At 45.3% G+C, this 23,340-nt stretch overlaps 1 protein-coding gene across 2 annotated transcripts in view; it reads right to left on the bottom strand.

Annotated features, from left to right (window-relative positions):
- Positions 1 to 23,340, bottom strand: part of GNAS (GNAS complex locus) — a gene marked incomplete at its 5' end in the record, with an annotated part of 154,168 nt that overhangs the window by 94,944 nt on the left and 35,884 nt on the right. The window contains one exon of one of the 2 annotated variants that reach the window (XM_082007231.1): positions 2,715 to 2,853. The exons of the other annotated variant lie outside the window; for it this stretch is intronic. Coding sequence (XP_081863357.1) covers positions 2,715 to 2,853 — 139 coding nt within the window. Of the gene's footprint in view, positions 1 to 2,714; positions 2,854 to 23,340 lie in introns of those variants that run through there. 2 annotated transcript variants of the gene reach the window in all.

The raw sequence follows: 23,340 nt of genomic DNA on the forward strand, positions 1-23,340 counted from the left end.
ATTTTGAGCCTCATGTTCCAAACTGTATTTCAGCAGTTATACTTCAAAGTTCATTTTCTGACAGATGCATTCCTCTCTGCCTTCTTCCTTCCTTTCCTTCTCCCTCATGAATTCCTAATAGTCCTGTTCTTCTCTCTGTAAGACCTGCCTGCATGTTTTGCCACCTTAATACCAGAGCCTTACTCCTTTTTCCTCTCCCTGCTCAATGTTGTTTTGTAAGCATTTAGAGAGCAGTTTTTATCTACAACTCTTTACGCAAGCACCATTTTTCCCCTAAACTATTATTTTGTAACACACATACTCTGTCTCTTCAGGCATACTGCACCACGCAATAAAGACAGGTGGCAAAACTAATCAAGAATGGGTATCTAGGGTTAAGATAAAGACTGGGTCCCCTTCACAACTAAGAATTATGAAAATCTTTACTTCACTTAGGCCGAGAATGGGGGGAGATAGTTGTTGCTTTTGCTATAAATGCATACAGCTTAGTATTGACGTACCCGCGTTCTCTGGGTCAGATACACCATCAGTGAACCAAAACGAAATATTGAATCTAAATTTCTGAATAAGTCTATTTCCATATTTGGCTACTCATTACGGCCCTATTCTTACCAACAATTATGCATACATTTAACCTCACCACCAAGGAGAGTTCCATTAATTTCAATGGGACTGCTTGTGGCAGAAGGGGCAAGCACGTGTACAGCGGTGAGGCCTACAAAGAGCAGTATAAACCCATTAGAATACTTAGCAGCTCTTCTTTGTTGTTATCTGAATATGATGTGAAAAATATTAAGAATACTTTCAAAGTACTTGGGGGTTTATTTCATGTGTGTTATAAAAGTAACATAATAATAGGGACGTGAGGGTTTTTTTGCCCCAGCGAGTTCGTGTTATAGACTATCTGCAATTCATGACAGCTACTGTCAGAAACTGCAACAGCTGAACTATTACTTTAAAACACATGCACACAGATGACATTACAGCCACTGCTAAACACCAGCAAATTTTTATTTACAAGTATCTAAACTGTTTTTCGGCCACCAAAACTAAGGAAAACAGAAAGAAAATCCAGGTGAGGCCATCATGTTTCTGTTTTCTGAAATTCTGCCTCTTGTGGATGTAAACCATCTGATGACAAATGGCTTCTATGTATCTATGTAATGCTCAGCCTGAAATCTGGAAGTCCAAGACGTTCCCCAAGAGCTGAAGCCCAGATTATCCCGTTAGAAGATTTCTGCGGGAGCCCTGGCAGACGACTCAGTGCTGCAGGTGCTGCTGTAGTCCCAGCCATTCTCCATTTATGTTAATCCTCTTTCTTCAAATTAGTATTTGAAAGTATTTGAAAGATTTTACCGGTAAGAGTACGCTTCCAAATTCACAACCTTCAGAAAAAAAAAAAAAATTTCCCATTGCAGTTGTTTCACACCAGAACTGAGTCAGCTCACCGAGGCCCAGCCTCTGCTCCATGCTAAAAACCCTGCATAACATGCACAAGCGGGCCCTCGCCACGACCAAAACAACCGAGACCTCGTAACCGCATCTTATTTTAAAACGCTACTTTAAAATACTTCGAAATAATGAGTCTGACAAACATTTTCTTGTTCTCTCCGATAACGATTTTTGGACCTTCCCCTTCCTTGAAGCCGTAACCAGCATATTTCTAAGCCTGTCTCCTGAAAAACATGACACATACAGGTAACCTAAATTAACCACTGAAACAGTACCTGAAAGCAAGCTACAAAGGCTCCCCTCCCTCCGAACGCGCGATACCTTAATTAAAGGTGCGACAGGAGTAAGCCCAACGCGCCTGCCGGAGGACGCGCCCGCTCCCGGCGCGGCTGCCCCCGCCGCAGGCACGGAGCTCCCTCATCCCCAGCGCCGGCCGCCGCGCTTCCCTCCGGGACCGACATCCTCCCTCCGTTTCCCCCAAACGATTCCCCGACTTCCTCCCTTCCTCTTCCTCCCCTGCCCGGCCGCGCGCTCCGCGGCACCCCTGCCTCAGCCCCCCGCGAGGGGAGCGCCCCGGGCCGGCCGAGCCCCGGCCGCCGGCTCCTGCCAGGCCGCGGTCACCGGCCCTCCCCGCGGCAGCCGCTCCCCGCTCCGCACGCCCGAGGCAGGCCCGCGGCCCCTGTCAGCGCCCTGCCCTGTTTATCTCCCAGGCTCCCCTCGGGCCCGACGCTCCCGCGCCCCTCGCCGGCGCCCGGCCCGGCATCCCCGGACACCTCCTCACGCTCGGCCGCAAGGCCCGGTCCCCGCCCCGGCCTGCCTCCCCCCGGCTGCCGCGGCGGCGGGACGCTGCCCCGGCGGGCGGAGAGCGGCCCCGAGTCGCAGCCCCGTACCTGCGGGGCCTGCCCCCGGCCCCCCGGGTGGTGCCCGAGACCTCCCCGCCGCCGACCAGCCAAGGAGCCCAGGCAGGCTCCTCCGGACCGCAACGCTCTCCTCAGCGCCCCTCGGGCCCACCTCCCCGGGCGCCAGCGGATCCCCGCGCCAGCGGGCTCGCCGGCCGCCCCCCACCCCCGGCCCCGCGGAACGGGTGGGCCCTGCAGCTCCGCTCTCCCCGGGCCCCACCTCTCCCTCGGGCCTCCCCGTGCCCGGGCAGGGGGCCGGTGTGGCCCCGCCGCCCTCCCCGCTGCCCTCCCCCCGGCGCGGAGGGGACGGCCGCCGGCCCCCGGCCCGCTGCCCCGGCGCGGCGCTGCCCGCGGCCCCCTTACCCAGCAGCAGGAGCCGGTGCGTGGCCCTATAGACCTGCTTGTCCTTCTGCAGCTGCTTTTCGATCTTCTTGTTGGCCTCCCGCTGCGCCTTCTCCTCGTTGCGCTGATCCTCCGTCTTGCTGTTCCCCAAACAGCCCATCTTGGGGAGGGGGAGGCAGGGGACGCGGGGCGAGGGGACGGGAGGCGGCCGGGGCTGCCGGGGGGAGGGAGGCACTCTCCCGGGCTCCCTTCTTCCTCCTCCTCCTCCTCCTCCTCCCCCCCTACTCGCTGCTGTGGCGGCGGCTGCCCAGAGCCAGAGACATGGAGAGCGCCGAGCCCGGAGCCAGCCGAGGGGGGGCCGATGGCGATGACTTTGCTGCTGCTCCGCCGGGCCTCCTCCCCGGCAGCTGCCGCCGCCGCGCCGCCCCCGCCCCCCGCTCGGCCCCGCGCCGATCCCCTCGGCGCACCTTTCCCGAGGGGGGTGGCGGCAGGGCCCGATGCGGAGCGATCCGCGGGGATCTCCGCGCCCGCGGCCGGGCCGCCGGCTCCTCTAGAGGGAACAGCAATGCCCCCCCCCGCGCCGCACGGACAGGAACAAATCCAGCTTCAGTGCCACCCCGAAAAAAAAAATAAATTAATCCTCTGTAGATCCAAAGGCACGGGCTCCGGGCGCGGAAACGTCCCCAAATCCTCGGCGGGGAGGATCGGGAAACGTCTCTTCCTCGCCTCTCCCCCCGCGCCGACGGGCTGAAGCGCCGAGGGCTCACGCCAGCCCCGGCTCTCGGCGGAGGTCGGGTCCCCGTCCCTCGCCGGGCGCCGCGGGTCCGTCCTCCCTCACCGGGGCGGGGGGGTCCAATCCAAGCCCCCCCCTTTTTTCTTTTTTTTTTCCTCCCCCCCCCCCCCCTCCTTGCTGCTGCCTTTTCACATTAGGTCTCCAGGCGGCTGAGTCCTCGCGGCTTCTCCAGCGAACGGGGGGAGGAAAAAAAAAAAAAAAAGAAAAAAAAAAAAGGCGAAACAGCCCGCTTGGTCTCTCCCCCCGAGCAAAGCCTGATCCTCACGGGATGGCTTCTCCCCGTCTTACTGCTCCTGCTCTCTCCCGCATTTCCCCCCTCTCCTTTTTTTTTTTTTTTTTTTTTTATTATTATTTTTGGGGTTTTTTTTCCTTCTTCCCCCTCCGGAGCCGCACCGGGGCGGGGCGGGGCGAGCGGGCCCACGCTGCACGCCGGGAGCGGGGCCGCTCACGTGACACCCCGCGTCACCCTCGCCGCCGCCGGCGGCCTCTTCGAACCGGTCCCGCCGCCGCGGCCGCGCGCGGGCCCGTCAGGACGGGCTCTTCGGGACGGAAGCGGCCGAGAAAATATTTGGAGGAGTCGGGGGGGGTAAATGCATCGAATTCTGAGCAAGTCTGAAGGGAGCCGCGCCCCGGGGCACCTTACGCTTGAAAAATAACGATCGGAGGAGTCGGTGCGCCAAGTGTTTCCGTATGCACATACCTACGCGTTTTCCCGGCTGATGACCTCTGAGCGTCCGCCCAGGGGCCTGCAGAGCGGTCCCTCTACCGATGCGGGCGGCGGCCCCGCACACGGGGGCAAACGGGCCACCCGGCCGGGCAGGGTGGACCGGGGAGCACAACCTGACCATGCCGCTGCTTCCACGTCGGGTTTTGCCAGCTATCTAGCTCCATTCTGTGTTCTAAAATACTTTTTTGAAACCGGATTATATAAGTTACAGGGTAGTTTTCGTGCAGAAGCTTATCAGCTAGGTCTGGAAAACAAAGATCGTTGTTTTGCTCTTTGTAAAAACCCGGTTCCCTAAAATACAGGTAGTTCTTCTCTACCTCCCTGAAGTGAGTGAAATGTCCTTTACTATACATAAATTATTTATCCTCACTTGCAAAATTCAGTTATCAGTAACACTGTTCCCATGAACACACCTTCTTGTGTCACCCGGTTACTATATTTAGAACCACCTACAGTAAAATAATTATGTGAATAGAGCAAACAACTATAAGGTCACAGTTAGTGTCATCAGATACATCTATTTACTTGTCTTGCTGAAAGAGGGGTGGACCTCAGGCGAAACAGGGAACACACCACCAAATCTCAATCTTTGAGGATTTATTGGCACTTTCTGTCTATTTTTAAATGTCACAACTTTGGGGTATGCAGAGCCTAAGAGTTTTGGTGTCAGTGGAGAGACTCTTACTGACTTCTCCAGGCATTGTTTTAGGCCAAGGCAGTTTTAAACAGTCTTGAAGAGACTTGGCTCAGCAATGCCCAGATTAATCTGAAGCAAAGATTATAATAATGACTTGTATCTTTTTATAGGTCTTTTATATATTTGTCTTGTTTCCATGTAATATACATTATTCAAATACATTTAGCTGCAGAGTTTACAAGGTATACAGAAATCAATAAAGAGAATTCACACTGAAAATTATAAAACCTCATAGCGTTTTTATGGTTGCAGGTATGAAGAGAATGCAGAAACGCCAGTATCTGCCACCTCACGCAGCCGGGAAAATCTGCCCCAGCCTCCAGGCCTTGCTGCCCTCCAGGTCCCCAGCTGGGGGGAAAGGGAGCCTACCTCAGGCTCCAAACTAGTTCACAAAGGAAGACAGAAACAACATAAAAATGATTGCTGGAGATATGCAAAAGGCTAAAATCTTGGTGAACGGTGAACGGCGTTCGCGTAGGGACAGGGGAGCAGTAAATACGGCAAAGCATCCGCCGACATGGGAGTCATTGCTGTGTAAATGCCATTGTCCAGCAGCGCACACCCATCCCTGTCCCAAACGCAAACCGGGATGGGCTCGGCGAGGTTAAACTCTAACAGCCGTCAGCCACTGCGCTGAGGCCCCGGAATTGCTGCCCTCCTGGTACGTACACCCTATGCTTCTCTCTTTTTAGGTCAAACAAAACATGAGGGAGGTGAAAAGGGAAAACGCACTCAGCTAATTCACAAAACGCCCAGTTACTCACAACAGAATTAAGAATTAGCTCCTTGTATTACAAGTGTTATTACAGTGTGAAAGTGTCAAAAGCTACAGAAAGTAAAAAGACGACTCCTATCAGCAATTACAGACTTTTTTTGTCTTTCTGAAATACGACAGAACACAAGACATAAGGCACCAACCCTACTTCACAACCCCCCCAAAACTGCCATCATTTTTTTTCTGGTGCTGTCCTCATTAGGAGAGCATCATTTGAAGAGAGCATTCCAACACATTAGCTGTTCTCATTCATTTTTATGTTTAAATAACACAAAGCTACTGATGTGTCTTTAGAGTAAACCTGGTTTCTTACTGGAACCAGTTGCATTAGCTTCCATCTTGTAAAAATCTGTGAACTTCAGTTTCACAAGACTACTGCCATCAGAAGGGTAAGTGCAGGCAAAATCTGACCCCTAACTCACCATAAAAGTAAAGCTCACTTCTGAAGAACCCGCAGTCTTAAGAACAAATAAATGCAAAGATAAAATAACTATATGTATGGCCATCATGCCTCTGTGATAAAAATCTCTCGGAGGGTTGAAAATATTCAAAAGAAGGTGTTACAGGACACTGCTGCATGTTAGGCATTAATTTTTTACAGAAATGCAAGGTAACATGAATGTGGAAGCGGCTGTAAGAGCATTAGAGGACTTACATCTATTGACTCAACACTGCACTACTTAAATTAATGGAAGGTAAGAGTTTACACACAGAAGATTGTGAGCATTGCACACTCACAGAGGAAATTCAGATTCAATGATATTCCGTGTTTGAATATAACAGCCAACAGCCTCAGATTCTGTTGTATTTTTTTTTCAGTCTAAAGTAAATGCAAAGACAGAGACACCAAGAGGCATCTTAGCTTAAGAATTTCACAAAAGAACGGGGGGGTTGGCAGCGTGAAACAATACTCTGCTGTTTCACTTCTCAAACCAGAAACGATCCCACAAGGCGAGGCAGCAGGATAATTTGAAGTTAATAACATTTTAATGGAGTGTTTGTGGGGGACATGTTATTGTAAAGTTTCATATATCTATAATCCGTTTCATTCCACTTGATAACTTTACTTAATGGCTTTTTAAATTGGCTTAACTTCTATTACATTCTAATGAAAATCATCAGATCTCTTAATTTTCTTAATTTTTTTGGAAAGAGGAATTTTATTGCAATTCTTTCCTCTGTTCTGCCTCTGCAGCTTTTGCCCCAAAAACTACTGTTTGGTGCCTGCGACTGGGGGAAGATTTGTAACAATGGCCCGATCCTGTAAACAAACATCTACTCTACTCAGTTGAGTAGTCCTACTGAAGTGCATAACTGAGGTGGACTTTACTCTTCCAACCTACGACAACTATATTAGCTTGATTTCCAAATGGTTAGAAGGATTTAGATGTAAAGTAGAAGCAGATTATCGATAACAGTAAAAGTGAGAGAGAACTTGTTGAAAAGTACATGTCCCTTAAGCTTCCCCCACCCTATACACATTAACTTCTGTGCTTTTCAGATTTATATACAGCGCCTATCAGTATAATCACTCAAAAGCACCTCAAGAAAAATACTATCTTTTTCCTATTTTAATATATTTACTTTATATTTGTCAGACCATTGCATATATTTTAATGCATGTTCCTTGTGGTAGTCTCCCTTACTGTGTATGAGGATATTCACACTTGTATAGGTAAGAGACAAGGAAACACTGTCGAAAAATTCGCAAGCATCAGCTGGAAAACACAGATGCAAGTGTTGTTCTTGGAGTTGCTATTTTCCTAGCAGAGTAGATTTTGAGCCTGTTGAAAAAATGGTTGTGAGACACACACTTCATGTCATTCCATTCTTTTCTCTTTCTAACTGAATGGATAGAACTTTCTGCTTACAGTTCTGGTGTTGCCTCAGTTTTACTCTCAGCTGATCAGTTAGGCTCGAATTGACTTGAGTTACGCTTTGTTTTTACAGGTGACTGTGAGATCCAGATCAGGATGTCCATCTTACACCACAGGCGCCTTCCAACCCTCCAGGTGACAAACACCCTTATTTCCTACTGCAAACAATTCACATTTGTTACGAAGTTGAAGGTACTGAGCACTTCGGATGCCCCAGCCTACAGAAAAAAGAAACAGTTAATCAGTTTTCGATGGGGCAGTTGTACAGTCCCTCATGGGCTCCTGCTGTCCGCAGTGAACATGACCTCATAAACTTCTGGCTGTGAACTGTGGGGGTGGAGTTGTGACCAAACCAATGTGCTCATTTGGAAGGGAAGTTACAGACGACATCACGCTTGAGCATCCCTTAGCAACCGGACTGAAATGGCACTGCAGCTTTTGAGGAGGTTGTCAGCCTCCCTGGACACTGGCATAGCCTGTATTTCAGTGCCTGCTACGGCTGAGGAGACACAGCAGAGAAGACAAAATTTGTAGCTCAAAAAGTAAAAGCGATAGTGGTGATCTAACTGCAATTTCCTTTGTTTCTGTTATAAGAAAAAACCTATTTTCAGCAAGTCTTTTTCGTGGAAGGATACAGAGCTCAATTAACCTGGGGAACACGTGAAACAAATGGTTCTTATAGCAACACCTTTAACTCTGATTTACTTTAGGCTCTTTCCACTTGAAAACCTAGACTGTAAACTTCATAATGTTCCTCTCTATGGCATCAGGGTGAACCAAAAGAGAGCCAGGCTCGCAGGTGTGAAAAAACCCCCAAACAAAACAGAAAAATACCGTCTGATTTAAAGCTCTCAAGGAGTGGATCGGTGTACAACAAACTACGGATCACTTCACTACTAACCTGAAAATGCAGTTACAGCCATGCGTCTCAGCTACCTCCTCTCCCTAGTCCTCACACCTGTAAGACTGTTCCACTCCTAAGAGTTGGGTCAGAGCTGCTCACCAGGTCAAGAGGGAGGCTCAAGGGGAATTGTTTTTTACTGAGAATCTGCCACCCTATAAATCCCCCACAGCTGAACATATGCTACTGTAGGATAATGTCTGTACCTTGCCTTCTTTAAAAAAAAATAAATCTACGCATTCTTTTCCATGCTGTGACTCATTTGGAATTTATTATATTTGTGTATCTCTGTAAGAAATTAAGATTTTAGAGGTGCTTTTTCTTGTTAAGATTTCCAGGGGACGTAAAGTACTGGGAAAAAATAAACAGTGCGTGAATTTATATTAGAAAGGTGCAGCACCTTTGAGGGTTAAAATCTTACCAGAAGTAAGAAGTAGCTGTGAATTTTATTTAACGAGCCTACATTACCCAATGCTTCGTTTTGCTGTCCTACAAATTCACAGTGAGCTGAGCGGCTCGAGCAGACTTCCCTCTTTCAACAGCAGGGATTACCTCTGGGACAGATTGACTCTTTCAGTTAAGGAATATTTTTTAATAGCAGACACTGCATATTTTTGTGTATTTATACCCCTCTGGTTTGAAATCTGTTAAAATTTTTAGCTTTAGAAATACAGAACTGTGGGCCTTCATCCTGAGCCACAGAATGACTGGCAGTTGAGTATCAGACCCACCAATCTCAACGTAGTTAATCCCCAGTAAACTTAGTCTTTTAGCTAGTTATATATGAGGATTAATTAAGGTTCTGATTTAGACTTAGATCAGTGTTTTTTTCATCTGCTTTGAACACTAAAAAGGCTCCCGTGGCCTCTTGCAACGACTCAGGTCTGCTGCTCACGCTGTCCTTAGACGGAGGCATCCTCCATGAGCTATCGTCCTGCAAAATCCTTTGGACTCTTGGGAGAATGAAACTTGGTGATAAAAAGGGAGACGGTTTCAAAGTCTCCAAGTTTCCCTTTGACCTGCTGAACAAGGAACCCTTGAGTAATCTCAAGCCCATTTAAAGGAGAAACAAACAAATTAAAGCCAAACAATAATCTAAAAAGGAAAAACAAAGCAAATGGATTGGAATTGGAGCAAGAATCCAACGTGGGGTTTTTTTCAGCTGTTTCCTTTGTGGCGGCCAAAACAAAACTCATTTTAAAAAACATTCATAGGTAAACAAGGTCGGAAATTAAGCCGTTATCAATCAAACCCAGGGAGGGCAAAGCAGGGTCATCGAGTAAAACAAGTCGTTTGTGTGTCATATGGGAAAGAGTGAGCCTACCCAAACGCAACGAAACAAGCACTGTCGGGAAGAAATTAATGCACCACTAATGTATTCAATAAAGGACAAACACAAAACACTTAAGTACAGATACTCCAAAACAAACAGAATGAAAAGGAGATACTTCCCTCTCTGGCAAAGAATAAGAATTTTTCCATACAGAAATTCTAAACTTGAGAGGGACTTTTGTTTTGTTTTTAAATAAAAACGAGCCCAAAGCCTACTAATAGAATTAACCAAGACCTTCCTTTAAACCAAAGAAAAAAAAACCTCACGTCCCTCTTTTCACTTCGAGGCTTTTCCTCACAAACAGTAAAAGAGACTTTAAGGAACTCATGGGATTATGGAAATAAAACACTGAGTAAGAGGTTTTCATCTAGTAACTTTTCTTATTTTCTTGCAGGTTATTTTCCTGATATTCCTTCTCTCTACTCATGCACTCTGCATTGCACTTTATGAAAAAAACCCCTCTCTTACATAACAGAAGTAGCAGCACATCCTAGCTCTCCGCATAACACACATGGAATGCCGATTAAAAAAAAACAAAAAGCAGAACAAATTTTTTCTCGGATTTAGTTTCAGTATTTGTCAACATTCACTCCAGACCTACCCCCAGCTGCAAACTTTTTAATAAAGAATTATTCTGCTTTAAACCTTGTCACGTTTGGGTCACAGAACCCACGGAGGTGCTGGTAGCAGAGGCTGTGTTTTTGAAACGCCAGGTTATAGTTAGCTCCTGCGAAGCGGCACGAAGCTCCCAAGCCTCGCTCCTGCCGGGGGGGCCAGCAGAGGAGCAGCGATCTCCCGGCTTCACCTCCCCAGCACGCAGGCAGCCCAGCCGCCCGGCCGCGGCCGCGGCTCCCACCGGAGCAGGGTGGGAGCTGGGGCTGAGCGTAGCCTGCTCTCCAGCGGCACGGTGAGCCGTCCCTCTGCGCTGGGATTATTTATCACTGACGCTGCGTTCTCATTTTATGGCACAGAACAGGAAGGGGAATAAGAGGATTGTTAAAATAGTTCTTGCTAAGTTGTCACACAGGTTTTAATGTGCTGTAAACATTCCTCTCCTTCTTTTGCGTTTTTTTAAATAGAACGACGTTCAGGTTTTCACGGTCAAAATAACTTTACATTTTAGTGCCAGCAAACCACAACACTCTCAATACCAGGATCCATTATTAGAGATGATCTGCAAGGAAACCAGAACTGCGGTTTTGGTCCTCTGTCTCTGCACTGCTAACGGCCTGAAAATGTTCCCTTGCAGAAAGAGTGTTTTCTCCCATCTTTTTCTTTAGCTGGAGAAACATTAAGCCTCGATCCTAAAATTACATACAGACACAATTATAGCATAGGGGTCTTTCGTACCCTGTTTTTCCTGGAAGAATCTGGCTGTCTGGCAAACTAACAGCATCATTACTTCTTACGTGCCTTGATGTTAAATTAGAGTGCCCCACACACCCTAGGGCAGTCGCAGAATTTAGACCCTTTCCCAACGTTCCAACTAAGTCTTTCTGGTTTGGATTTTTGTTGGGTTTTGGGGGGGAAGGGGGGTTAGATTTTAGAAATGTATATAAAACAATCAATTGTCTCCAAGTCTTTAGGTGTGCAATGAAAGATTTCACTTCTTGCTCTATTTTGGACAAAGCCAGGAAAGACCCCCATTGCAGGGCTGTGGGAACCCTGCAGGAGTTGGGGTCTGCACCCAGCCCCAACCCGGGTCAGAACCTGTGGTCCAGCACTGGGCTTTTGCCTCTGCCGCATTAAAACCAGCAGAGGTGAAGGATTATCCCCTCCCTATGGACCCACCCGGGGGGATGCTCGTGCCTGTTTGAACGCTCACAAAATGGCAATGGAAACGAAGCGAGTGCGGGGATCAAACATGGGAACAGGATCCGGGAGATCGGATCATAGGCAGATGATCCGTGCGTGACCTTGGACAAGCCACTTCCCCTTTCTGTGCCTCTTTTTCCAACTATCTTTTATCTGCCTCTCTCATATAGGTTGTAAGCTGTTTACTTCCGACGGGTCTGCACAGGATCGAGAACCAAGGGGCCCTGATCTCACTGGTGACCTTTAAGCCCTTCTGCTACACATTTCGTCATAAAATAATTATTCAAAAGGGAAGCTATTTTTTTTAATAGTCTGTCTTCCTTTTCTTAACACCTCTTTAACTCAGACATTCTCAGTAACATTAGATGAAAAAATAGGCTCTGTTCAAAATCTTAACACTGTTTTTCTTAAATGAAAACGCTGAGAAAGCTGCTAGTATTCTTTTGCATCCTTCTCCCACAGGCCCTCCAGCAAAACCAGGGAAAGCTAGAATCAGCATGCTTGCTACATTCAAAGTACCAGACAAAGATACTTTTTATTTTGAAAATAGGGGAAAAAAAAAAAAAGCCTGCACACTTCTCAATCTTTCTTTGTATGCCATAAAGCACCAAACAGGGCAGAAACCCAGTGCCGTGTTCTTTTGCAGGTCACCTCCAGGTTTGCTTTATGCTCCCTGGTGTTACAATAACGAATTTGTTTTTCCATTGCTCTGTGCACGCTCTCTCATCTGGCCACCAGTGACCTACTCGCTTCTGAAGCCATCGGCTTCCCACAGCTCCGGCTACGTTACGTCGAGACAGAGCAAGCCGCGCGGCCGCGTCCCCGCTCCTCAGCAGCGAGGAGCCCCCTCCACCCCCGGGACCCCAGCTCCCCGCGAGCCCCCGAAGCCGCACGTGCAGCCCCCCTTGCCAGGGGATGACGCCCGTTTCGGCGCAGGATGAGACGGAAAGCCAGCCTGCGCTCAGAACGGCCAAGGACCCAGTGATGCTGCAAGGGGCAGGGGATGCGACGGCTCTTACCTCACTGCCACCATCGCTGCCGCCTTCGAGCTGCAGCTCCTCTGCCAGCCCACAAGCAAGGAGAGAGACCGGTAACGGGCCCTGCCCTCAGCCGGCAGCCCTGGGGCGACGGCGCGGGGACACCCGTTCCCCCGCCTGCCCTGCACGGTGGGGCTTTGGAAGATGCCGAGTCCCTCCTGGCACCGGCAACCCCAGGCTGAGGGCAGGGCATGTCACACCCTATGTATAAAACCCACGGCTGTACGTTTATTCCGAAGTACTCTTTCTATGAGCTGCTGTCACTGAGGGGTACACATACGCTAACTCCGTACATGCGAGACTTCAGGAAGATTTGTCCAAGGAGCTACTTCCAGAGGAAGTGCTGGCCAGCCACATTATTTATTTTGTTTAAAATGATTTCAGGCTCGATAATGTCTCTCTATCAAAACTACACATGTGCTGAGCATGCACAGTGCTGTGTGTTGTGAGGCATACAGGAAGGGGTGGATTTAATTTATTTCTTTATTATGAATATTATGGTGCTGTAAGGAGAATCCTGGCTGACAGCGTGAAATAAAGCCAAACTTTCAGAGGATATTTTGGGGCCTGAAGTTCCTGGGCTGCCTTTTCGAATTCAGTCTTATATTCTGTGTTCCTAATCCTCTGTTCTGTCTGGACCGTCTCATGAATTGTATATTCTTACAGAGCTGAGCAACTATCTCATAACATTTGCCATTAATATTCATTTGAAAGAAAAATGGAGTTTAAGCTTCCTGTTTTTGCTTGCCTTGCATAAGGAAACTAGTGAGGGAGTTTATAAATTCTGGCCAAAGGGGCCAAGGCAATTGTGACACACCAAAAATAGTTCTCCATCAAAATGATAACCAAGTTTTATTTTGCAAATATCACCTTGGCTATAAAGTTTGTTTACATTTACTTGGTATCATACCCTCCGTGGTGGATCAAAGCATTCACGTTGCTGGAGAGACTCTGTGCCCAGCTGAACAACGAAGGCCACAAAGCAGAAACAGAGCCACCAGGATCTACCAGCACAGACTGTCTCCCGACTTTCAGCCTAGAAATAAGAACTAATTCTTCTTCACACTAAAAGCCAGCCTGGAGGGAAGAAAGGGGGCTAGAAAGAATGGGTCTATGAAAGAGACTGCATCAGCCCATGCTGGCCAAGCTAAGCAGAGGGAAGGCATTGAGCGCTGGTGGGCATAGGGGTCCTGACCCAATCTAGGACACACGAGCTACAAGATCAAACTGTGCAGTAACGACTCGCAAGAATGCTGTTTTTCAGTGATCTGCATGTGCTCAGCACTCCTTAAAATAAAGTGACAAAGGCAAAGAAATTCCTTGTCTAAGGATGAATAGAGGAATTCCCATTATCAGAGAGCTGAAACCAAGGAATTACTGTACGACGAAATGAAGAACGTGAAGTGCTGAAGCAGTGCTTTCACCGGCTAAGAAAATGGACCGCAGGATCTCACTGCCCAAAGGAGTGTCCTACACGAGGTCTCTTTACAGAAGCATCAATAAGAAACCTGTAAACAGGAGCAAACGACTCAGGTGAGAGGTGGTAGAAGCCCAGAGATTCACTGGCTGGATCCAAACACTCCAAACTGGTCTGCATGCAGAGAAGATGGGCAAGATGTGACAGTAATAATCTACCATGACTTGAGACCTCCTGCCCTAGTAACAATTACATAATTGTTACAGTCTCTTAGTACCTAAGAAATCTTTCTATTGCATCAACTTCTCGTGTCTAGACAGATATACATCGTGCATGAATCATTACTGACTAGCTTTGAAGACCTGAGCTGAAGAGTACTCCATGGTGTAAGCCACTATCTGGACACATCAACACTTATGGAACAATTTTCTGGAGACAGTTCTTTCGGTACATTACCCTCGGTTATATTGGCTGTGAAAAACTCAGGTTTTCCAGTAGTATCCTGAAAGGACTATGAAAGAAAGCAATATAGGCTCAGCAAAGGAACCTCTTAATCATAGAGACCTAAGTCTTAAAAAACCCCCACCCCCCAAAAAAACCCAATAAAAAGCTGACAAAAACATGTCAGCAAGGAAAAAATACTTGGAAAAAATCAAGTAGGCTTGAATTCTCCTCTTGGCCTGATGATACCGTTCCTAGGAGCAATGAGTCTGCCTCTGCTCTCTCTAGGAAGTTTTGCTTCTTTATGAGAGACCATCTCTTCCCTAAATAAATTGAAACCCTCTTCTGCCCCTTTGCTTTAGTTTCAAAGGGTCTTTGTTTTGTTCCTTTCCCAAACTGCTAATCAGCTTCTCTGCAAAATGGTCACTGTCTCACAAAATTCTGCTCCTCAGTTATTCTCAATGATTCCCAGCTTTCTCATTTGTCCTCTTGGAGGTGCTCCTCTCCTTGGCCAGGACACAGGGCATCTCCAACACGGGCCTATATTTTAATTCAGCACAGACATTACAGCACAGGGCGAAGGATTCGGTGAAGGTTAAGGTGTTCCCACAAACCGTGTTCTCAAAACCACAGTTTGACTCACATATGCCCCCAAACAATCATACATTAGCAATTATAATGATCTTTAATTAAAAAAAGAAATATGTTGCTGTTTTTACAGATAAGGATCTATAGAAATACTTGTATAGGTGCCATGAGAGTCTATTTTTCAAACTACATTTCAGTGAGGGTATATTTAACTACCTTACCTACATTACTTGAATCCTAAAGTGAACCTCTTTGAAGTTTTCTTATTAAAAAAGCTTTAAAAATTAAGCAGTTTGAATTATTTTTCTATGAACCATATAATCTTCTTAAGCAGTAAAAGTTGACTTCAGCTCAAGTCATTTCACTTGGAGAAAGGCGATGAAAAAACCAGTAGATTCATGCATCTTGCCCTACATTTTCTCTAAATGCAACATCTAACCCCTGGTTGTTGTAATTTTTCATGGTAAAGCCTTCTGAGTGTTTATAGCCAACAGACTTTGGCTTTTATACTGGAAAGTCTGTTACATAAATGTCACTCTCATTTATATCCTCGCTTGTAACAAAGTCATTAGTGCGGGTGATTCCTAAGAAACCTCGTATTTAGCAACTTGTGCTAGCTCCCATACTGCGTAACATAAACACGTCTCGCACACAGCATGAGAAAATTACACCTTGGAGATGCTACATTTTTTAAACCAGAGGTAGAAGCTACATTTGCACGCTATTCTTGACTCGAGTATCAGTCGTGAAGAGTGTTACGCATTATTTCCAGAGGGCCATGATCCCCTCACTACATTTCGTAGCTGCATACAAATCGTTTTGCAGAGCATAGTGTTTGGTACAGATGGACCGAAGAAATGACGCTGGGCTGCGGCTCGGATCCTAAGGTTCCGCAAGACGAGAATTTGGGTTTGGATGTCACCGCAGCGATATTGCTGTTCAGGGATACCATCGCTGGCGAAACCAGAACCCGAAAAAAAATTCCCCTCCTGGTTTTTAAGCCTGCTCATAGCCAAATATTGGAAGCGGGTTAAGATCTATGAACTAACAGATCTGGCCCCTTGCCACGTGCCATATTAAGATGCCATATTTAGCTCCTCATTCCCTAATACTCAGGCATTTAACTTGTTCCCTCCAGCCCTTTCATCCACTCTCAGTACGCTGCTAACCAACGCAGCTTTCACCCTTCTATTTTTTTTCTTCCATTTCTGTTAGCTGTTTTACACATAATTAGTGCTGCTATCCCATGGCACCGGGAAAAGTGACTGTTAACTTGTGCTCCCTCTACTGCCTGATGGGCTTTGCAGCAACGTCGCGATATTGTGAAAGAACTGCAATTTCTTCTTGGCAGAAAGGTCAATTTTTCACTATAATGTGAAAAGTTACTCTGTTACAGTTACAAAAATGCATACTTAGAATATTAAGGTCCTACGCATACAGATCTTCAACTAGCATATCACTTATCGAGAAGCCCATAAACTATGGACATTTTGTCTTGCTCCCCTGGGACTGCCCAGTGGGAAGCGGGGGAGCCCCATGAAGCAAGGATGGTAGTTCAGATAAAATACTTTAGAACCGCCAAGCAGCCACGACTCCCATCAAAATCCATGGAAGCCACCCATACGTGCTCCTGTGCAACCTGCCCTGGGTGATCCTGCCTTGGCAGGGGGGTTGGACCAGATGATCTTCAGGGGTCCCTTCCAGCCCCCGCCAGCCCGTGATTCCTCCCTCCATTAAAACGTCAGGCCCTTTCAGTTTCGCTTCTTAGACCAGACAAGTCCTTCATAAGAGAACAGGAGGTTGAGTTGCAAGTTCGGACCCAGGGATTTGTGCTATGCTTACTTAGACCTACGGCTTTGGCTTGACATAGCCCCTCGCTCCTTATTTGTCGTGGAAAAAGCACCTTCATGTCTTCCACTGGCAGTAAAGCATCCGTAGAGCGGGGAAGAGAAGGAGGAACAGGAAAAGACCTGGTGACCCTTCTGTGATCCCTTTTCATGAACATGGCTGTTCCCCCCTGCTTTCCACAAGCCAGAGCGGCCGCCTCCGGGAAGAAGCCTGTTGCAGCACTCCTTGTGCAAGAAGGTCGGTGACAGAGGTTTAAGGATATGATGCTTCTTCATCTCTGCTGAGGAGGATGTTTTCAGGGCTACGAGCGTGGGGACAGGGCTGTGGACAGCCAATTACCTAAACGATTCTCTGGAATCCTGAAGGGCATGGAGTACTTTGTCCCTCTACTCGCTGGAGCGCTCAGTGACCACAGTCCGGGTGCTGTATCTATCCCTCCCATGGGTGATTCAGCAGCAAAGAATATTTACTGTTATTTAACAATGCAACGGTCTACAGACTTAACTTATGACTCAACAAAGAATATATTGGGTGCAGACCTTTTAAAGAAATGATCAACAGATTATTGCCTTGCATTTAAAAAAAAAAGGAAATATTTTATGTCTTTTACGAGACGAGCATGCCAGAATAAAATGGATGAAGTGGAAAATACCTTAATGCTGTCTTTAGATATTTTCGTTGATTACTTTCTTACTTTCAGAAATAGTTAATGTTTAGGATATTATGGATTAAGTGAAAGGTTCATGCTGGATTCTGTCTGAAATGTCTAAAAAACAAGCCTTTAAGTCTTTGTTTATGTTGGCAAGTAACCTGGCTGAGTATAAAAGCCAAAGGTATGATGGACTACCTCACATATTTTACAACTGTTACACTAAATAGGTATTTCAGAATTTACATCCTTACAGAAGAATCCTTAAATAGACTTTCTTACAGGGCTTAAACCAAACATACTTTAGGGCATGTTTCCTGTTTTGTTACTGTATTTAACTATACTTTAAGAATTAAGTCTACTTTTCCTTAAACAAAGATTCAAAAATTTAACTTTAAGAATACGGAGATCAGAGAAATCTATCTTGTTGTTTTTAATGCACTAAAATTATTTAATGAATGCCCACAAATCTTTATAAAAATCAAAGAAGTGAACGCTTACTAACATACTAGTAGTATGAGTGTATTTAGCCCTTAGATACAAAAGGCATGCCTGCATATTGCCCAGAATGGAAAACTTCTGCAACTAAAACTCAATTAATAATTAAATCCCAGTTCATTCACTAGTTGTGCCTGTTACTTTCTTCCGCTCGCTTTCAGATACTGAAAAAGATGGTACTAACATTCATTTTCCTCCATCTCCTTTAGCATTGTGTGGGGCAAATTCACAGTGCAAGTTCACGCAAAAGCACACAAACTGGTTTTTTGGTAGTATTTAATACTCATCACCAACTTTCAGCATTGATCAGCAGATTTCATACTACCTGTAATCAGAAGCGTGAATGAAATCTGGCAGTGTGAAGACCTTGAAGTTAAAATGAGCGACACACTTTTAAAGAAACTGTTACGGGTTACCTTGCTCAGGTTTCCCAAGTTTCTAGGCGAGCAAACGAACCGTCCCACCACTGCTCGCGATCCCCTTTTATTTTCAGCATCCTCGCCCACCAGTTACACACCTTCTTAATCCTTCACAGGGGCTTTGCAATAGATTTATAATTTTCTTATCGTTTCTGAGTAAGAACATTGATGTTCCTCCTCCTCCCCCCCCAACTGCTCAGCTGCACTTTTCTTTTACAGATGGAAAACATAGCCTGTTTCTACAGTGAAAGGAAGAGAGGGTACAGGCTAATAAGCCCTCGGCAGTGAAAGGAGTCTCCCCCAGCACGTATTTTGAGAGGTGAGGCTCTCGTATTGCAAAACTGGTTAGAGCTAGAGAAGGTTGTGGCATCCTGCAGGAGCCCTTTTCTGCAACAAACCGAAGAATCGTTTTTAATCAGAAGTCAGTCACAGCTTCTACTTTAATTTGATACACTTGAAGGTACTTACAGTTCTGGGAACTAAATTCAGCTTGTTAAACAAACCCTTTTTCTGCACATTTTTTTCTGTAATGTGCAATAATGACTTCTTCATACACAAGTATTGGGAAGGAACCAGATTAAGCTGATGCTCAGGATGGCTGGGTTGGTGAAATCAGTTGGGAAACAGTTTTCAAAAGTACCTGGAGACCAGATACCTAAAGGCATCTTTGTATCCAAGGATGCAGGTAGACCTCCGAAAGGGCTTCCAGCTCCATCTGTCATACCCACCACAGTATTTGCGAAAGAATCCCACAAGGAACTTTTCTGGGTTTTTAGGCAACTAAATACCTCTAAATACTCCATGTTATACGACTTAAAAGCTACTTCTCATTTTTAAAAGATGGTGCAAGCGACTCAGGAACATAAGGCTGGACCAGTTGTTGCCGGAATACGTGTTCCCACTCCCCCAGCTGAGCGGGGCTGCCGGCGTCCCGGGAACGCTTTTTGGAGTTGTAGCTCAGGCTTTCCAGCTCTTTGCCTGGATTCAAACAGGGGAGGCCGAGTCTTCACGGCTTGTTCCTCCTTCTGTTTGCGTATTTCAAACAAAAACCCACAAACGGATACTTGGGAAGGTAACTGGGAAGCTCACGTGCCACCCATGCTTAATATTAATGCACAGCAAATGCTAATGCTGTGTATTTAATATATCTAAACAGAAAAGCACCTGCCAGCAGGCACAGAAATCTTGTCATTATTTCAAAGTACGATTTCTGAACATTCACTGATTGCAGTTGGTGTTTTGTCGTTTATTCAGCTTTTTGCTTCCTTTTTTTGTACCTAGAACTAACATTTTAACTCACCCCCCTGAGCAGTAAGCTATGCCTTCCTTTCCTCAAACACTACAAATCTTCTAACTAATGTAGTACAGAACACATCCTCTGATGCATGGGTATTTTTTCATTTGTCAGGATGTGATTCTAATAACAACTAAATATATATGAATATGTCTGAGCTTGAAATAAGGATTTACCCACAACTGCAAGCGCACAGTCCATCCGGTGGTCCCCCAACCACCCAGGGAGCACACACCAACATTCACACCCAGGCCAGACGTCTGTACGTAATTCTCCAGAAATCTGCTTTATGCACAAGTATTTTTCTGTTGTAGTTATCATCTCCTTCAGAAAGCTGCAGAAATGTTCTTTCTGTGGCCCTCATCATTTTCAGAATAAAGAATCCAAAATTAGTTGCAAGACCTGTGAGCGTTCACTGTAAATCAACAAACTGTATGTATAAATTTAGCCCATATAATATCCAGCCAAAATCCCACAAACTGCTCTGAACTTTTTTTTTCTTTCTTTTTGCCAACTATCTTTTGCAAAGCTGCCATCTTCCGCTGTCTTGCAAATTCATGGTTTTCAGGGGGTTCTTGTTTCTGCTGCCTTCTCAGATTACAATTTCTTTTGTGTTAATTAAGCTGAAAAATTGAAAGAATGTCGCTGACTCTACAAAGAACACAAAACAGCCTTGCTTGAAAAGCTAAAAATAGATTGTTCTGTTCGGAAGACAGACGACTCAGTCTTCAAACTATTTGTACAATGCGAATTAATTGCAGATGGCCAATTCATTTATTTAGACCTCTGCGACAAAAATGAAAGTGCTACTGCGACAGATTATGTGCATAAAGCTCCTTTCAGGTAGCTGGGTCTAGTAAAAAAAAAAAGGAAGCAGCATCTTGTTATTTTCTGGAAGTCAAGTTGTCAAAAAGTTTTTTGATTTGATTCTCCCTCTCCGGTCTCCCGGTCTCTCTCCCAACAGCTTGGATTTAAGACGTGAGACTAAAAGTTACACTGGCCTGCTCACATTTACTTCTAGCATTCACAATAGAAGTTGTAAATCAGTTACATTCCTGCGATTAAAATTACATTTTATTATGATATAAATATAATAACAAAACCCACCCAGATTATTTAACTAATTTGAAATTAATGCTGTGTATCTTTTTTATGTCTCAGTATTTGTTTTAAATAGTATTTTAATTTTTCTTTTTTAGTCTTTATTCTTAAAAGAAGAAGTAAGTTTAATTTAAAAAAAAAAAATTTATGGATTTAATGGGAGAGAATTCAGGAAAATCTAAATAAAAGCTGATATTCCATCCTGGCTTTTATTGTTAGATAAACGGGAGGTTTGAAAAAACACCAGCTCTTAGGCTAGGGTCTATAAACTGTAGCTGTGAACCAAAAATACCATTGAACTAGATAAATTGTTTGGGATACAGAATGATCTGTACTAGAACTTTACAGCAGATCCTGAACAGCATGAGGCCTCCTTTGTGCTAGAAAACTAGAAACGTTGTCATTTGGGAGTCTAAATAATGCCAAGAAAAAGAAACTAAATATCTGAGTCCCTTTTCTCCAACTCCAGTGTCTCTCCTTTTCAGTTTTACTACTTTACAGTCTCTAAATCCTTGTTTGCAGTCTTGCTGACTTGAAAAATGTGCAAAAGTTGATCCACACAGGGTCTGAGCTAGCAGGGCTGTAAGAAAACCTCCCAAGAAGTTTCAGGTGGTATGATATCTGGCATGCTGATAGTATCACAGATATTACATTTTTCTGTTACTTTTTTAAAATAACATAATGTTGCCGTCTACATTTCAAAGTATTTATATTAGATCTCAAAGTCTTTAAATCAAGACTGGTGTTTTTTAAAGGCATTAAGTCTTCTAAGCCAAAAATACAGCTTGATGCAGAAATGAATTAAGTTTTCTGCCCAGACAAACGATCATAATCTATTGAAATTAAAATACCAATCCTCTCCACTGTTCAGGCTCCTTCTGAAATACTTCTTATGAAGTTACTTAAGCTTATTGGTTATCACAGATTTAAAATGGGGCAGGCAGCATCCTCTACCCAGTATTTTATATTCCTTTGCTGCGACCTCATCCAAACTCCCACCAAGGTCAAGGGAACCAATTTGTTTTCAAGCAATACAAAACAGGCTATGCATTTAGGCTACAGCATCTTCCTTCTATTTTTATATATGACAACACAGTTTAAATAGAGCTACAAGCTTCCTAACAAGAAACAAATCCTTTCCCAAGGAAAGGAACTTTGCAGGATGCCTCTTAAAGATGACCTCCATCCTGCATGCTTCAAAATGTTTTCATGCCTTTCCTGGAAATACAGGTGATACCCGCGGTGGAGCAGAGGACAATCAAGCTGCTAAATTACAAAGGTCACCTGCCCCCAACCACACGTGTAAAAAAAGATGGAGATAACCCATCGGTTCAATCCGGGCAGAGATTTACCAAGGCTAAGGTGATGGGAGGGGAACACTCTGCAACGACCTGCTCCGGCTCCTGTAACAAAGTTATACATGACCCTGTTTAATTTCGGTGGAAACCTGAAATTCTTTGGCCACACGTATAGAAGACACGTAGCGAGGAAAATGCTGTTGGGGAAACACCCCCAGGCAGCAGCTGGCATAAACCAACGGTGCCCTAACGACAAGACGCTTGAAAAGTAAAAGCAACAAAGCTCCTCATTTTTTTTATTTTCCACTGTGGATTTTTTTTTTTTCTTATTTACACTCTGTGGTGGGGCAGGCTCCATAGGGATCATGTCCTTACACAGGCACATCTACCTTCTCTCAAAAGAGAAACATCTTTGTTTACTTAAACTATTTTTGTTAGACCTGCTTTTTGCTGGTTCTAAAGAGTTTTGCCTTGTAAAGTAAACACTAACATCTCCGACAGAAGCACCACCTTTGAGTGCCCACACAGCGTCTTGGTAGACTTTGCGAAGGCGACATATATATACATATGTATGTATTAAAAAAAGACACATATGTATATATGTCCACTGCTTGCTGAGGCGAATCATGTCAGCCAAGGTCTTTCTAACAAATAAAACACTTTCAAAGCATTATCTATTAAAGAGAGAGAACAGCAGGAGGGGAAAATTTTTGCAACAGAACCAGAGCAGGGTCTGCGGTATAAGCCTGCGTGTGCATCCGACTTCGGGGCTGCAAAAGAGGAGAGCTGGAGCCCAATAGTGCCTCTCAGTGCCTTCTAGCCCTGGTAGGATTTGCAAAAGCTCTGGCACAACAGACACGTGTAGAGCTGGAAGAGCATTTTTTACAGACAATTTCAGAGCCCGACATAACACAAATAGCCAAAGCACGGGCACGGAGGGTGATTCCACTTTGGGTGCACGTGCTCCGCTGAAGACCGGGCTAAGGGGGTTGAAAGTTCAAAACAATGCATAAATGTGGGAAAATGCATGTGGAATACCCCCCACCCACACAGGCTAAATACCCAAGAGATGAACCACCCTGTTCCTGCTGTGGTAAGAGCAAAAAAGCAAGGAAAGTAAATGAATTGTTGGAATAATA

The sequence above is a fragment of the Phaethon aethereus genome, assembly GCF_964289735.1.
Source record: "Phaethon aethereus genome assembly, chromosome: 16".
Lineage (NCBI taxonomy): Eukaryota > Metazoa > Chordata > Aves > Phaethontiformes > Phaethontidae > Phaethon > Phaethon aethereus.